General features: G+C 43.5%; 1 protein-coding gene across 4 annotated transcripts in view; it reads right to left on the bottom strand.

Annotated features, from left to right (window-relative positions):
- The window catches only part of SLC12A1 (solute carrier family 12 member 1), a 104635-nt gene that overhangs the window by 82261 nt on the left and 7684 nt on the right, over window positions 1-14690 (bottom strand). For 2 of the 4 annotated variants that reach the window (XM_045286453.1, XM_045286454.1), the window contains exons 3-5: window positions 9896-10030; window positions 9679-9754; window positions 1408-1503 (exon numbers count right to left, since the gene is read on the bottom strand). In XM_045286453.1, the coding sequence (XP_045142388.1) occupies window positions 1408-1503; window positions 9679-9754; window positions 9896-10030 (307 nt within the window). Of the gene's footprint in view, window positions 1-799; window positions 896-1407; window positions 1504-2046; window positions 2143-9678; window positions 9755-9895; window positions 10031-14690 lie in introns of all 4 variants that reach the window. The other 2 variants (XM_004709417.2, XM_013006355.3) reach the window with 2 other exon arrangements.

Raw genomic sequence — 14690 nt, 5'->3', positions numbered from 1 at the left:
TTATGAGAGTAAATGAATGATCTATACTGAGGGAAGGAATCCCAGTGGCACCGTGGGCGAGGCAATAGGCTGCTAGCAAGATTGGCAGTTCAAATCCACCAGCTGCAGGAAGATGAGGTTGCGTGCTTCCATAAAGACTTCCAGCCTCAGAAACCCTGAAAAGTGGAGGGTCACTATAGATAAGGGAGAGGTCGTGTAGGTAGGATGGTGTGCAAAAACATCCCCAAGTAGGGAGTCTTGGATCATGTCCTCAGAGGTGGCCCGAAGTGCAAAGGAAGTTAGAGCAGTGATCAGTTGCCCACACCTCCTTTTCTGCCAAGGCCCGCCTATTTCTGGGTGACTCAAAAGTGACTCTGTTTTTATTTTCTTTTGGACCAATCTTCCCACTCCAATTGGCTACTGGGAAAACTGTGTTGACATTAACCCCCTTAGAGTGGGAATTGTCTGCCATGTAGACTGGGCACTGGAGAAGACTGCTGTAGGGAACTCGGAGGGAGTCAGCAGGGCCTGCCCCAAGGCTCCACCATACACCTTACAGAAATACCCTCTGCTTTCCTAACGGACTCCTGATCACTCTACACACAGGTTTAAGCAAAGGAAATGGGTCCAAGAAGCCTGTTCTGGGGAATCGCTTCATTATGATTGAGAAGGATTTTGCCTTCCAATTTAAATTTTAGGTTTCTTGGCCCCTTTTCCCTTTTGAGACTTGTGTATTTCAACTTCACTTCCGGTATCCACCCACCTCCGGACATGACCGTGTCCCCAAGACTGTCTGTCAGAAGTAAATTAATTGGCTTACCTCCTCTTACCACTCCATTTGTACAAATGGCGGACATAGAAATACCTGTTAGGGTCGTCACCACCACACTCAGGCCGATGATGATGACTCCCAGACCTGCAAAATCCCCCAAGAAAAGCGTTTGGCTCCAGAGCTGAGAGAACCCCCCCGTGAGGGAAGAAGCATCATTCAACTCTCCTCATGGAAGGATCAGCCCCCGTGAGACGCCTGCAATGTTCTCAAAGACTGCATCCGTGAACGCCTAGGGAGTACCTGAAACGCACTAAACTTTAACACTGAAATGCTGTCCTGGAGTCCTTTCCAAAGAAACACCAGCCAGAGGGGTGAAGGGTAGCCTGAAACATAAAACATCAATCCAAGGAATTCCAGTCTCTGGCAACCGGGACCTGAAATCCAGCAGAAGACGTTCATTAGGAAAGACCAGAGCTGACTGAAGTGGACCCAGACTACACGCACGGTACCTTAGTGCCCTCTGGGTCCAGCTCGTCCATATCCTTTGCCAGGCTGAAGGAGCTTCCTTGCACCCATTGAAAAGGAGTATATAGATAAAAAAGGTTTTGCCTACCGGTAGCAAATGGTGAGGGCATTAGATAGCTTAGAGAGTTTACCTCCACGGACAAACCCGTTAGTTGCTATTGCAGAAGTTGACAACCCAGTAATAGAAGTTACCATGGTGGAAAGGAGGATAATGAGAACTCCGAGACCTGTTAGCAATGAAAGATAGAAGAGGTTATATTTTATTTGTCTTCCTTGTGTTCCCCATGGCTGCAAAGAACCGTAACTTTAATTATAGTCTCTCCAGCCAAGCCTGGAGCCCGACGGGGTTCCTCTGTGCTAAGGAGAAACACGGATGCCTGGCAAGAAGATGGAGCCAGAGAACTCAAAATGATGAAGGCCGGTTGCACCAGGTAAGCACTTGCTCAGATGCCGCCCTGGAAAGAAGCTGACTTAGGCAGGTATCCTGGGAGACACACCACTCTGGCTGTGAAAAGAGAAAACATGACATTTGACCTTCTCTTTTGCTCCAGAGGAACCTGAATGAGAAAGTTTGGGGTTTGACAAAGGTTAAATCCTTCCTCATTTCTCTTGCATCTCTCTTGTCTAGAAAAAAACAGAAGAGTTGGGAGGGGCGGCGGGGGGCACCTTGGATTACCTTTGAAAACACTCCAGAAAGGGCAGTGGTGAGCTATGTGAGCCTGTGTTGCTTTTACCTTACAAATAATTGTGCGGGTCACACGGTTAATTACCTCCTCTGACATATCCATTTGTGGCAATAGCAGAGGTGGACAAACCAGTGATAGCGGTCACTGTCACCGCTAAGCCGATGATAATCACACCAAGACCTCAGTTGAGAAAGGAAAAATAAAGGCAGTTAAATGGTGGAATAATCCATTAGGCCCTTTCTATAAAAGGCACTAAGTCTAGGGGAAATCGCTGAAGACCCACATTTGAATGTAACAAGTGGGTCTGGCTATCTCCATAGAGCCACTGCGTCGTTCTTACGGTCTCTGTCTACAGCAGCAGGGTCCAAGAAATTCAAGGGGCCAGGCTATTCCATGCTAAGTTTCTCCTAACAAACGTTCATGTGAACCCCATGTCATCAAGTGCCAGTCACCTACAAACCTAACAGTTGCATAATTGTCTAGGACACATATCCAAGAAGTTAACAGAACTATAAATCAAAGAGCCATCCTTACAGGTAATTTCTGAAGGGAGGTAGCATGGTGTGTTGTTACGTTGTTAGGAACCATTCAGTCGATTCTGACTCATAGTGACCTATGTAAAGCAGAACAAAGCACTTCCCAGCCCTGTGTCCTTGCCACGAGTGTTGGGGCTGAGCTCGTTGTTGCAGGCACAGTGTCAATCCCTCGTGTTGACGGTCTTCCTCCTTTTCGCCGCCCTTTCACTTGACCGAGCATGCTGTCTTTTTCTCAGTGGACTGAATTCTTCTGATAACACATTGAAGGTGCACAAGATCAAGTCTCTCTCCAAGCTCCAGGGAGCATTCTGTGGGGCTGAATGTCTTCCAAGAGAGGCTTGTCTGTTCTTCTGGCAGTTCAAGGGACATTTACTATTCTTAGCCAACGCCGTAATTCAAGTGCATCAATTCTTCTTCGGTCTTCCTCATTCAATGTCCAGCTTTCACATGCAGGAGGCAGTTATAAATGCCAAGGCATGGGTCGGGCGCCCCTTAGTTCTCAAAGGAACATTTTAGCTCTTCCGCATTTTAAAGAGGTCTTGCCCACCACAGCCCTGCAAACCGACAGACGAGGGGTGGATTTGATTTCATAGGGGTGAAAAATTACATACAATAAAGCCAACTGCTTGTCCAGCAGATGTGTAGAGTGGATGGAATCAAACTGAACTGCTTAAGACTCAGTAACTTTTTGGCCTTGTGACCTGTGATAAGTTGCTAATTTTCTGAACCAAAAAGAGCAACAGAATTAGAAAGAGGGCTCGTGTACTGGAGCTGGCATAGTACATGAAGCACAGTAAGCGATCAGCCATAGTGAATTCTTAACCATTCAACAAGCGTCAAATAGTTTCTAAAAAATTGCTCCATAGCCACTTCCATCTCATGGTCACTTTAGGTGACAGCATAGAATTGCCTGGTATGGTTTCCCAGGTTGTAAGCAGACTATGGGAGCAGACTACCCCCTCTTTCTCCCATGGAGGAGCCGGTGGGTTGGAACTGCTGACCTTGCCGTTAGCAGCTGAGCACCTAACCATTGAACCACCAGGGCTCCTTGTTAAAACAGTGACAGTTTATTAAACACCTACGATATACCCGTAAAACCTGCGAAAGTTCGAACGGGGGTAAAGCGGAGACCAATTAGAGAAGGAAAACTTAAATATGTCCCACGGAAGCCAAGGTGAACATTTTGCAAGATCTGGAAAAACAGAGCTGTCTCGTCAAGTTCCGGCTCTCACAGGTCTCCCTGCACAGACAGTGGGAAGCGGCATAGGGAAAACGAGGCACAACGACAATGACTCGAAACAAGTCCCTCAAGGGTTTGATGGTTTCGAAGATCAGCGATTAAAATGAGAAGGTGTTGCTAGTTGCGATCGAGTCCCGTGTGCGTGTGACACAGTCGGGAGGACTGTCCCGCGGGACTTCCTTGACTGTCATCTCCACTGACACAGACCACCAGGTCTCTCGTCAGCAGCCTCCCCGGGTGGGTTCCCACCAGTGACCTTTAAGTTAGCAGTTGAGCAAACACCATTTGTGACAGCTACCGAACCCATTGCCATCAAGTCTATTTGCAACTCTCAGCTACTCCATAGGACAGGGTAGAACTGCCCCGTGGGGTTCCCAAGGCCATCCATCATTACAGAAGCAGGCCATGTCTTTCGCCGGGGAGCAGCGGTGGGTTTGAACCATCAAACTTCTGGATAGAAGCCAAGCGCTCCCCGACTGCTCTATCCAGTGTCCTGTATTTTTTTTGCACCACCAAGGGACCTTCGTAAAAGGAAGAAATGCGTGAAAGCTAGAATTCAGAAGGCAAGGCTGCTTTCAGCATCAGGAAATATGCAGTCAGATACAGCCATTCTCAACCTGTGGGTCGAGACCCCTTTGGGGGTTGAACGACCCTTTCACACAGGTCGCCCAAGTCATAACAGTAGCAAAGTTACAGTGATGAAGTAGCAACGAAAATAATGTTATGGTTGGGGGCTCACCACCACATGAGGAACTGTATGTAAAGGTGGCGGCATGAGGAAGGTTGAGAACCACTGAGTCAGAAGGACACCCTCTTCAACAGAGCCTGACCCAGCACTTAAGAAGAGAATGAAGGGGTCACCGGACTGGCTCTGGTCCAGAAGGCCCTGGCTGGGACCTGTTGGGTATGCCCCGCTGCACGAGCTTGGTATAAGCTGCTGCCCAGCCCGTCCCAGTGTGGGACAACTCCAGATGTGTGCTGAGTGCAAACTGCTCCATAGGCTTTTCCCAAGGTTGGGGCCTTTCCGAAGCTCATGGCCTGGCCTCGCTCCTGAGGTGCCTTGGGGTAGATTCAAACCTCCAACCTTTCAGCGAATAGTTAAGCATTTCACTCTTTGCACCACCGGACCTGACATGAAGTATATGCTCACGAATTGCTCTTGGCAGCTCTCTGAGGCCAAGAATTCTTAGAAGAGTGGCCTGCCAAGAAAGACCAGGATCTCTCTAGACATGCCCTCCCATCCCCCTGCTGAGAGAAGCAGTCGGGGTGGTGGGGGGGTAAGGATTGAGGTGTGACACTGTTGATGTTCCCGGCTATACCCCAACTCTAGCAGGAGGGCACACTTGGACCACATTACGTTAGCCTCTGCAGACCCTTTACAAAGCAAATGCACTAGGGTCTTTGTAGCTCTGAAGGGTCCTGCGGTGAGCATTGCCTTTTATATCAGGCTGTCACCTTAAGTTTCCGTGTCCTGGAAGGTGATTTCTCTGTATTATTTGCACGTTATTTTGCTCTTGGCTTTGTTTCAAGGAGCTTTGGTATGGAGTAGCTAGCTCACCGCTAGCAGTTTGCCTCTCGTGGCATTAAATTTATTCTATGATTGCCTCACCCTGATTTCCTTTTTAAAGCACCCTGGTGGCACTGAAGAGAAAGAGGAGGCTTTCTACTCCTGTAAAGAGGTACAGTCTTGCAAACCTATGAGGAAGTTCTATGGGGTCGCTATGAGTCAGGATTAGTTCAGGAGCAATGGGTTTGGTTAGGAGTTTTTGGGGTGTCACTGTGGGCTAAGCATTGAGCTTTTAACCAAAAAGTTCATAGTCTAAACCCATCAGCCACTCACGCGAAAGGGATGACGTTGTCTGCCCCCATAAGGATTCACAGCCTCGGAAACCCAGAGGAAGTTATATTCTGTCATATGGGGTTTTTATGGGCTGGCATAACTCAGTGGCAGTAATTTTTGCTTGGGGTTTTCCTGATTGCTTATTTTCTCTCAGACCTGAAAGTTGAGTGCCATCATGTTGTTTCTCTCTCATCGTGACCCTGTAGGACAGAGTAGAACTGCTTCTGTGGGATTTTCAGACTACAAATATTTATGGGAGTAGACAGTCTCATATTTACCCTTTGGAATGGCTGGTGGTTTCAAACCGCTGATTGTTGACCGTAGAGATATCAGCTCAACATGTACCATGTTTCCCTGAAAGTAAGACATCCCCCGAAAATAAGACCTACTTACGTTTTGCCTCTCGCTGAAATATAAGGCACCCCCCCAAATAAGACCTCCCCGAACATAAGGCCTCCCCGATAATAAGGCCCCCTGAAGCTACCATAACTCTGGACTCTGGACTGTAGCGGTGGGGGATGCCATGTAGCTCATTGTTGGCTGCAGCGCAGCCAGAGCAGACAGGAAGTGCGAGTAAATGCACCATAGATTGTTGTACATGGAAATAATGGTAGTAACAAGAAATTCTTGATACTGTAGGATTCACAGTTTGTCTGGTTATGCTGGTTGGGGATGACAACTACTACCATACTGTATAAAGGTAATACATTTCCTTTTTTGTTGTTCAATAATAAATGTGTACCGTATTCTTCTTCATGGAAAAATAAGACATCCCCTGAAAATAAAACCTAGCCCATCTTTGGGAGCAAAAATCAATATGACACTGTCTTATTTTCAGGGAAACAGGTAACCCACTATGCCACCAGGCCTCCAACTTCTAATTCACACCTTTGCATCAAGTATGTGCCTGTAAAGTGCTGGAAGGAAGTTTTTTACTTTTAATCACTGAGGGATTAGCTTCTCTCTCACAGCCTAACATAGAATTAGAGCGTTAAGAGGCAACTTAGAGAACATTCGGTTCCTTGTTTTCTCAAAGTTTGTTTCTTAAACCATCTGCTTCAGGAAATGCCTGGGCTGCTTATTAAAAATGCCTGATCCTACTTTGACTATGGATTCCGGGATTCTGCAGTTTTCTATCTAACTACCCAGGTAATTCTTACACATCATATAGTCTAAAGGTTACTGACCTACCCTTAGAATATCTCACTGCATGCTTGCTTGTTCTGCTCAGCAAGGTCTTTTGGGCTTTATCTTTGAAGAATTGATTGTGAAAAAAAGAAGCCAACTCCCTAAGTCTTATACAAGAATGAGAAACTCCTGGAACCTAGGGACATGCGTTAAGTTATCTGCTTTGCATACCCTTCTTTCCTTCCAGAAGGTTCAGCTCATTAGAAGCAATCTTGCCCCAGCCCAAGATCTCCCAGATAGAGGACAAGCAGACAGCATCATCAGCTCATTCTATAACGTGTTTGGGGAACAAGGTCATTGTCGCAGCATGATTATCCGAGGGCTGTGATCACTGTTAACGTCTCTTGGCTCCAGTCCTCTGCGGGCCTTCTTCTAGGATCTGGACTTGAACATGTATTCAGGTTGCTTCCCCAAACTCACCCCCTAAACAAGATGAAAATGTGTCTGTCTGCTTCTTTCTTTTCACAATAAAGGGAGACCAGTAGCCCCCCCACGGTGACCCAGCCAATCATTAACTTGAGGTTCACAGCCAAGGCCCATGAAATGGAGGAAGGGCTGATGGAACTCTATTCATCACCACTGTCACTCTTATGAAGATTGGAAAAATAAAAGCAAAACTTCCATTCAAAAGAAAAATCCATCCAGGTAGAACAGGGCTCTTTTCATGACTCCCTACATAAGTGAAAGGTCCTGTTAAAACAACTCACTGGAGAATTAGGTTCTGCGTAGCTTACACTTTTATAATAACCAGGAAATTGGGTCGAGTAATGTAAGATCTGATTAAAGTTCAGATGATTGCCCAAACATATGGATGTTAAATAAGTTGCATCAAAAAGAATTACTCTTGCCCTTAGCTACTCACACCTCTAAACAAAGTAGTGTTTCTTGATGATCTCAATAAGTTACTAAACTGCCCTTAAAAACCTAATTTTGCGTGAAACCCTGGAGCAAAAGCGTGGCAATATTAAGATGCAGATTTTTCATGGAGCAGCATGTACTTATCTCGGACCCTGGGGCTGTAAGCATTCATTTGACATGCATCATAACACAGGCAAGCAGCCCATTGTCAGGAACTCAGCAGCCACCACAGGGAAAAACTATGGGAACTGGTTCCAGCTTTTCAATTTACAACTCAGCCTTTTATTTTTCCAGGTAAGGCTTCTAAAGGCTGGGGATGCATTTTGAGGAGTGAAGGCACTGCATTATGATGACACCCCCCACCGCCCCCCATCAAATCAAATGCACTGTCCTGAATTGATTCCCACTCATAGCGACCTTATAGGACAGAGTAGAACTGTCCCTCTATTTCTGAGACTTTCAAAAATGTCTATCACCACAGACAACCTCATTTTCTGCTGCTGAGTGACCGATCGGCCAGCACTGCTGATCTAGAGGTCAGCAGCCCAGTGCATCTGAACTATGTCACCAGAGTTCGCTTCAAGTATGACTTTTAAGTGTGAATTGAGAAATGTTCTGGCGTAGTGTCAGAAAGCACATCTGAACCTCCATAGTCTTGATTCTAAAGATTTATGTCTTCCCTCAAATTTGAATCTGTAATGTATTTTCCAAGACATGTTCATATATAAAGTAAAGCGTCATTAATCTTGATCACATTAAATAAGAAACTTTATAAAGTTACAAGCCATTTTTTATATAACGTTTACTAACATGCTCTAATGAAAAAGAACGATATGCTAGGAGAAATTTGAAATCAAGTATAATATTTTAACACAGTCAGTAATCATGCAAAATGACTTCAGCATCTTTAATTTCTCACTTACAGAAATAAACAATTACTGTTTAATCTATCATTTTAGCCTGATATCTGGCAATACTTTCTTAACCTTAATTTTTTTGCTGTGATAGCTGAAAGCAGCACAATTATGTTCTTTGGAAAATATTCAGGAATTCAGCATTTTTATTAGTCAGATCACATTTTTCACCAGTTTTCCTACAAGTAATTTTGGTCTAGTAAGTTTTGGCAATAATCATAAGGGAAGCATTTTGTGGAAAATGAGACACAAATATCAAACCAAGAAACAAAAACCTCAAAACCGTGGGGAAAAGTAGGAATTACAGCAGTTGACTCGTAAGTGACGGCACATTAGGGGATTGTGTTTGATGACCTGAAACACACTGTGTTGGTTTCAAATGGTTGACTGTAACTCTGATGATCGGCTCTGTAAATCTCCACCTAATCCCCAATAAAAGTTTTCAAAATGATTATGGGAAGTAAGAATAATAACATTGTAACAACCTTATTATAAACCAGAGGAAACCTGGTAGGGTAGTGGTTTTACATTGGGCTCTTACCTGTAAGGTCAGCAGTTCAAAGCCACTAGGTACTACACAGGAGAAAGACGAGGCTTTCTGCTAGAGGTAGTCTTGGAAACACCCAGGGCAGTTGTACCCTGCCATACAGGGTCACTCTGAGTCAGAGCTGACTCAGTGGCAGTTAATTTTTGGTTTTGTAATAAGCCAAATGAAGCTCACTGCCAATGAGTTGATTTTGACCCATAGCAACCCTACATACAGGGTAGAACTGCCCCTGTGGGTTTTCTGAGACTATAACTCTTTACTGGAGTCCAAAGCCTCCTCCTTCTTCTTTAGAGCAGCTGGTGGTTTCGAACTGCTGACCTTGTGGTTTGCAGCCCCACAGGTCTCCTGTGTCTTCATATAGTTGTACACTTAAATTCTACCTGAAGTTGAAATAGTTAGATGGGTATTCATAAACTAGAAAAGGCTAGTCTTTCTGGAATTAGTTTTTCACTTTTCTCCTGTGATAAATGTTGTCAAAGAGGTAAAGTAAAGGGACCCCCAGCAGACTTCTCTGTGGTTCTCATCTCACATCCAGCATGAATCTTGTTCATTGAATTTATAATCCCCACTGAAGATTATTTAGGAGGGCTTACCAATGCCAGCTTCCCCCACAATCCAAGAGAGGCGGATGAAGAGCATGACTCCCCAGATGTTCAGCATGCATCGTACCTGTAGATCAGAGTGGTATTGAAAGCTGAGTGACAATCATGCAAAACCCAGCGGTCTTTGTCACTGCACTGCTCGGGCTTGCTGAACCCACTAGAGCATTTCCTGGATCGTCTTTATTTGCAAACATAGAAACCTTCTTACCAGCACACCTTTCACCCATCCAAACTTCACAGCACCCCCTTGGTCTTCTTCTTCCTTGTTTTCAATTTGCTCATCACCAGGCATCCCTTCGCCATTAGCCACCCTGTCGGCTGAACCCGGAGCCACGGGCACATTCTGCATTTGTACAGAGAGGGAAAACACGCGTTTGGTTAAGAAGCAACTTGCAATGGCTCATCAATCCAATGCACAGAGGACTTTAGGAGGAAGAACTAAAACAATGCTCTCGTCCTTTTAGCAAAAGAATGATTCTGGTTGGGGGAGCTTAGTTTCATGATTGATGTTAGGGACCCTGAAGACTGTCTTATGGTTTAGGCTTTGGGCTGCTGCAAGGCTGGTGGTTCAAACCAACCAGGTGCTTTGTGAGAGCAAGGTGTAGCTGTCTTGCCCTGTTACAGACTTACATGCTCAGGAATCCTGTATAGAGTTGATGTGGATCAAAATGGACTCGATGACAGTTCCGTTTCCCTTAGTGTTTACCTGACACTTTATTGGACTGGTAGGAGTTGGAATCAATGTGATGTCTTTGAGTTTTTTAATTTGGGCTCTTTAAGGGGGGTGCTGCATCTCCATGAGCTCCCCCAGAGCAATCTTTTCCAGTACAGATTTAACAAATCTTTGGGGAACTCTTTTTGATCCAGCCCTGCATTACTATCATTCTTGGTTTAAGCCAAGAATGATACTACCAGCTAAGTAGTCTTGGACAAGAGCATTTTCCCTCTTTTGATACTACTAGCTAAGTAGTCTTGGACAAGTGCATTTTTCCCCTTTAAAATAGGACTCAGGTATAATAAATAACTATTATTTACAATAAGGACTTTTTTAGATGGGAGAGATTGGCATTCGTATTTAAAATTCACATCTGAATTACCTGGGGTGGGGGGGGGATATTTTAATCTTAAAACTAAACCAAATTTACTGCCCTAGAGGCAACCCAGCTTACAGTGGCCTTATAGGACAGAGTTTCAAATCATTCACTGCCATCGATTAGATTCTGACTCACAGTGAGTCCATAGGATAGAGCAGAACTGCCCCGTGTGAGCTTCTGAAACTATAACTCCTTATGGGAGTAGAAAGCTTCATCTTTCTCCTGCAGCGTGACTGGTGGTTCCAAACTGTCGACTACAGTTAGCTGCCCAGTGCATAAGCCACTATACCACCAGGGCTCCTGAATCTTTACTGATGGAGACAGCCTCATCTCTCTTCAGCAGAGCAGTTGGTGAGCTCAAACTACTAACCTGTTGGTTAGCCTTGCTAGTGCGTAATGATATAGCCACTACATCACCAGGGCATCTTAATTTAATCATAGATAATGAACATCGCATAGATAAATGAAAGCTGACTTCATATCTTTATCTCAATGTGAGATCAGGGGAAGCAGAGGTCCATAGAAATCACAGACCTCAAGTTCAAATAATCATTTGAAATCAGAAAGGCGGCTCCTACCTCCAAGGACAGAGGGGTCAGAAAGCAGCCTGAAGGGAAAGTGGGTTAATCCATGGGACACGGAAGGGATTGAATGAAACGTATCTATGTTTTTAACGTAAATCTGATTATCTGTCTGTGAACCTTTCCCAAGTCACAATAAAAATTATATATATATAATGTACTGGCCGGGACATACCTGGTGATCTCTACTAACCCCATCCAATAGTCATATCATAAACATAAGCCATGTCTGTAGTTTATTATTTGTTTACATTAAAAAAATCAATTGGTGAAACTCATTTTAATAATAAAATTACCTTAGCTTAAATTTATCTTTATGGTAATACATCAATTATGGATAAGCTACTAGCATATCAGAATGTGATCCATTTGGTAATATGGTAAAATTATAGACAAGCAAATAGGTAAAATAATATGGTAAAATTATAGATAAGCAACTATCATATCCGAATACGATCCATTTGAGGAGGTCAGTGAAATATTTTACAATCTTTTTGCACACCACACCTTCAAAATCAGTGTGTACTTTACCCTGACTAAACTCCAAAACCAAATTCACTGCCACCGAGTTGATGACAACTCACAGCAACCCCCTAGGACAGGGGAGAACTGCCTCTGGGGGCTTCAGAGACTGGGACACTTGAGGGGAGCACAGGGCCTCGTCTTTCTACCTCGGGTGGGGGCTGCTGATTTTGTAACCCACTGCGCCACAAGGGCACTTTACATCGACAAGCCTGCTCAACTTGGGCTAGCCGTGCGTGCTTCGTGTGCTCCACCGGTACCCACGGCCAGTGGCTGATACACTTCGTAATCCACAATGCACCCAATTCCAGAAGGATACAAGATGTGAGGTCCTTTTTCACTCCCTCACAAATTCTGATTTTCTCTGAAATGATTCTTTACCAATACAAGTACAACAGCTGAACAAGTACCAAATCTACCTTTCCTTTTCCCAAACTGAAACTGGTAATCCAGGAGTAGGTAATTGAGAAATTTGTTAACATGGTTATAAGTGTGAAAAAGGGTTATTGAGTTAAGAGATTCATTTATTTGATTTGATTTGAGAAAAGCTTTCTTTTGTTCAAAGAATACCAGTCGTCTAGTTAATCACGATCGTATGACCAGACAATCAGCAGCAGCTCATTAAGGAAAAGGAGTTTCCTTTTCCTGGATTAATTGAGGATCCCGTGAGACACAGCCTTAATCACTACCTTTTTAAAAGCAGTGTAGGGAATAGAACCCACGCTTTCTGATGAGACCTGAGCCGGAGAGTGCAGTCCGGAAATTGTTCTGCTCCCAATGAACTCCAGCGGTGTAATCCTCTGACTTGGATTAATGAGGATACCAAGGGCTGTAAAAAGCATTTTACAAAGGAGGCTCAAGGATGAATCCGATGTTTAAAATTTCCCCGGAAATGAACATTTTTTCCTGATGAATGCCCTCTTTGGTGGCAGGGGAGCAGTTCTTCAATCTATCATTAAGACATCACAGCATCATGATAAACGAATGTTCTACAAGGGCATGGCGGAGAAAAGCATCCACTATGGAAATCATACGTACGATCAGTTTTCTCTGTTAAAAAATGGAATCAACACAGGATGCTCCAGTCTCCCATTCAACCAGGGGAAAACGTGTTAAATATGTTTATACCTTGGGGTGGGGGACCCTCAAGTGCATACTTCTTTGGTTGATTATGAGCGTCTGATTTACAGGCACAAGGTCCATTCCAGTTGCTCGTTTTCGTACAGACTCGGAAAACCAGGTGCACGGTGTCACGTACGTGACTTGGAATTTGGGCTTTGTAATGCCTTCAGAGCAGGTCCTCCCGCACATTGTTTAACCCTTCGTGGTTACTACCAATGAGGACAAACCCAACGGTGTCCTGAAAATCGTATCTTCAAGCCGTCCATTCAAGGGGAAAATCATTCTTCGGCTTGCCGCTTTTCTCATCTGACTTGGCAAAAGGAAACTTGGTTTCCCACTTTAATAAAAGCCTCCTGGTAAACCCACGCAGCAATTATAAATTCAACTTTTATCTTCATGGTCCTACACCTGGCTTGGGATTGTGCTCGGAAAGGGATTCGATGGCTGCAAGCTATAACCGGTGGATGCAGACTCCCGGCTGAAGCATGTTTCTTGAAACGGACGTTTCAGCGATGACAAGTTTTATGGTTGCTGCCTGAAACCAGTTTTTCCTCTGTACTTTGAATTAATTTGTTTGCTCATACTCCATTACCATAAATGATGACCCGTGACCTTCCATAAATGCATTTTAAATTGTGTAGCTTTAGGGAATGATTACTTATTTACCAAGAGTTTTACCTTGGCATTAAGTATTCAATGAAGGTAAAATGAAGTTTATTTATTTATTTTTTAAGGAAGAAAAAAACATTTGATGAAAGCTTTTCCTCCTCCGATATTGATAAATTAGTGAAGCTTCAATCACATGCAGTTTGAGGGGCAAATTCTGAATGGGTTTTCTTGATTAAAAAATAAATGATGAAAGATGAAATTATTCTATTTAATATGTAAAGTGATTTCGTAGACTTCAGAAAAACAGCAAATGCCCTTCTAGGTATCATCAAAGCTATTTAGTTTTCAGATCCCAACAAGAGAATAATCGCTACTTGAACATCTTTTTCAACTTTCAAGGCTTTAATTTCAGAATTATAGATCACCTAAGCCTTCATGGAGAAATAGTTCCATAAATAGTTAGGCTTATATGATTTTCTCCACCCCCTCCCATTATTTTAAATGTTTTAAAAGCTGCATTATTATTCTATTTAATATTTGAAATAGTCAAACATACATGAAAGTAGACAGAAAATATAATAAAGCAGATATACTCATCACAAAATTCTCAAAATACTCTCAGTCGTGAAAGTATGTCACTTGCACCCCCTACGGGATTATTTTTAAACCCATCTCAGTAAGAGCCAGATAATTCTTAATGCTCATTTCAGAATGAATGACACATATTCCAACCATATTTCCCCATCTGATAGATGGATTTTATTACGGTCTGCAAAACTCCATCACTTATGTCAGTTCAGAATAGCTTTGATGAAGATGAATTTTTCGAACATGATTATAGGCCGTGATCAATCATCATAATCTATAATCATAGTATTTTTATATTTCTGAAGAAACACACACATTGGCCTGTGCTTTTCATTGCTTAGGCTAAAAGTTAGCTATGTTCAAGAACTCAGCATAAGAAAAATAATAATACAATATCTTTACTATTTTCCAAATTCACCTTAAAGGAAAACTCTCATTCTGCTAATTGTCTATCACTGAACTATTTATGATAGGAAATGAGTTTTTC

The sequence above is a fragment of the Echinops telfairi genome, unplaced genomic scaffold (assembly GCF_000313985.2).
Source record: "Echinops telfairi isolate 266 unplaced genomic scaffold, ASM31398v2 ScPeMD7_8;HRSCAF=38, whole genome shotgun sequence".
NCBI lineage: Eukaryota > Metazoa > Chordata > Mammalia > Afrosoricida > Tenrecidae > Echinops > Echinops telfairi.
This window is presented reverse-complemented; position numbering and strand designations above follow the sequence as displayed.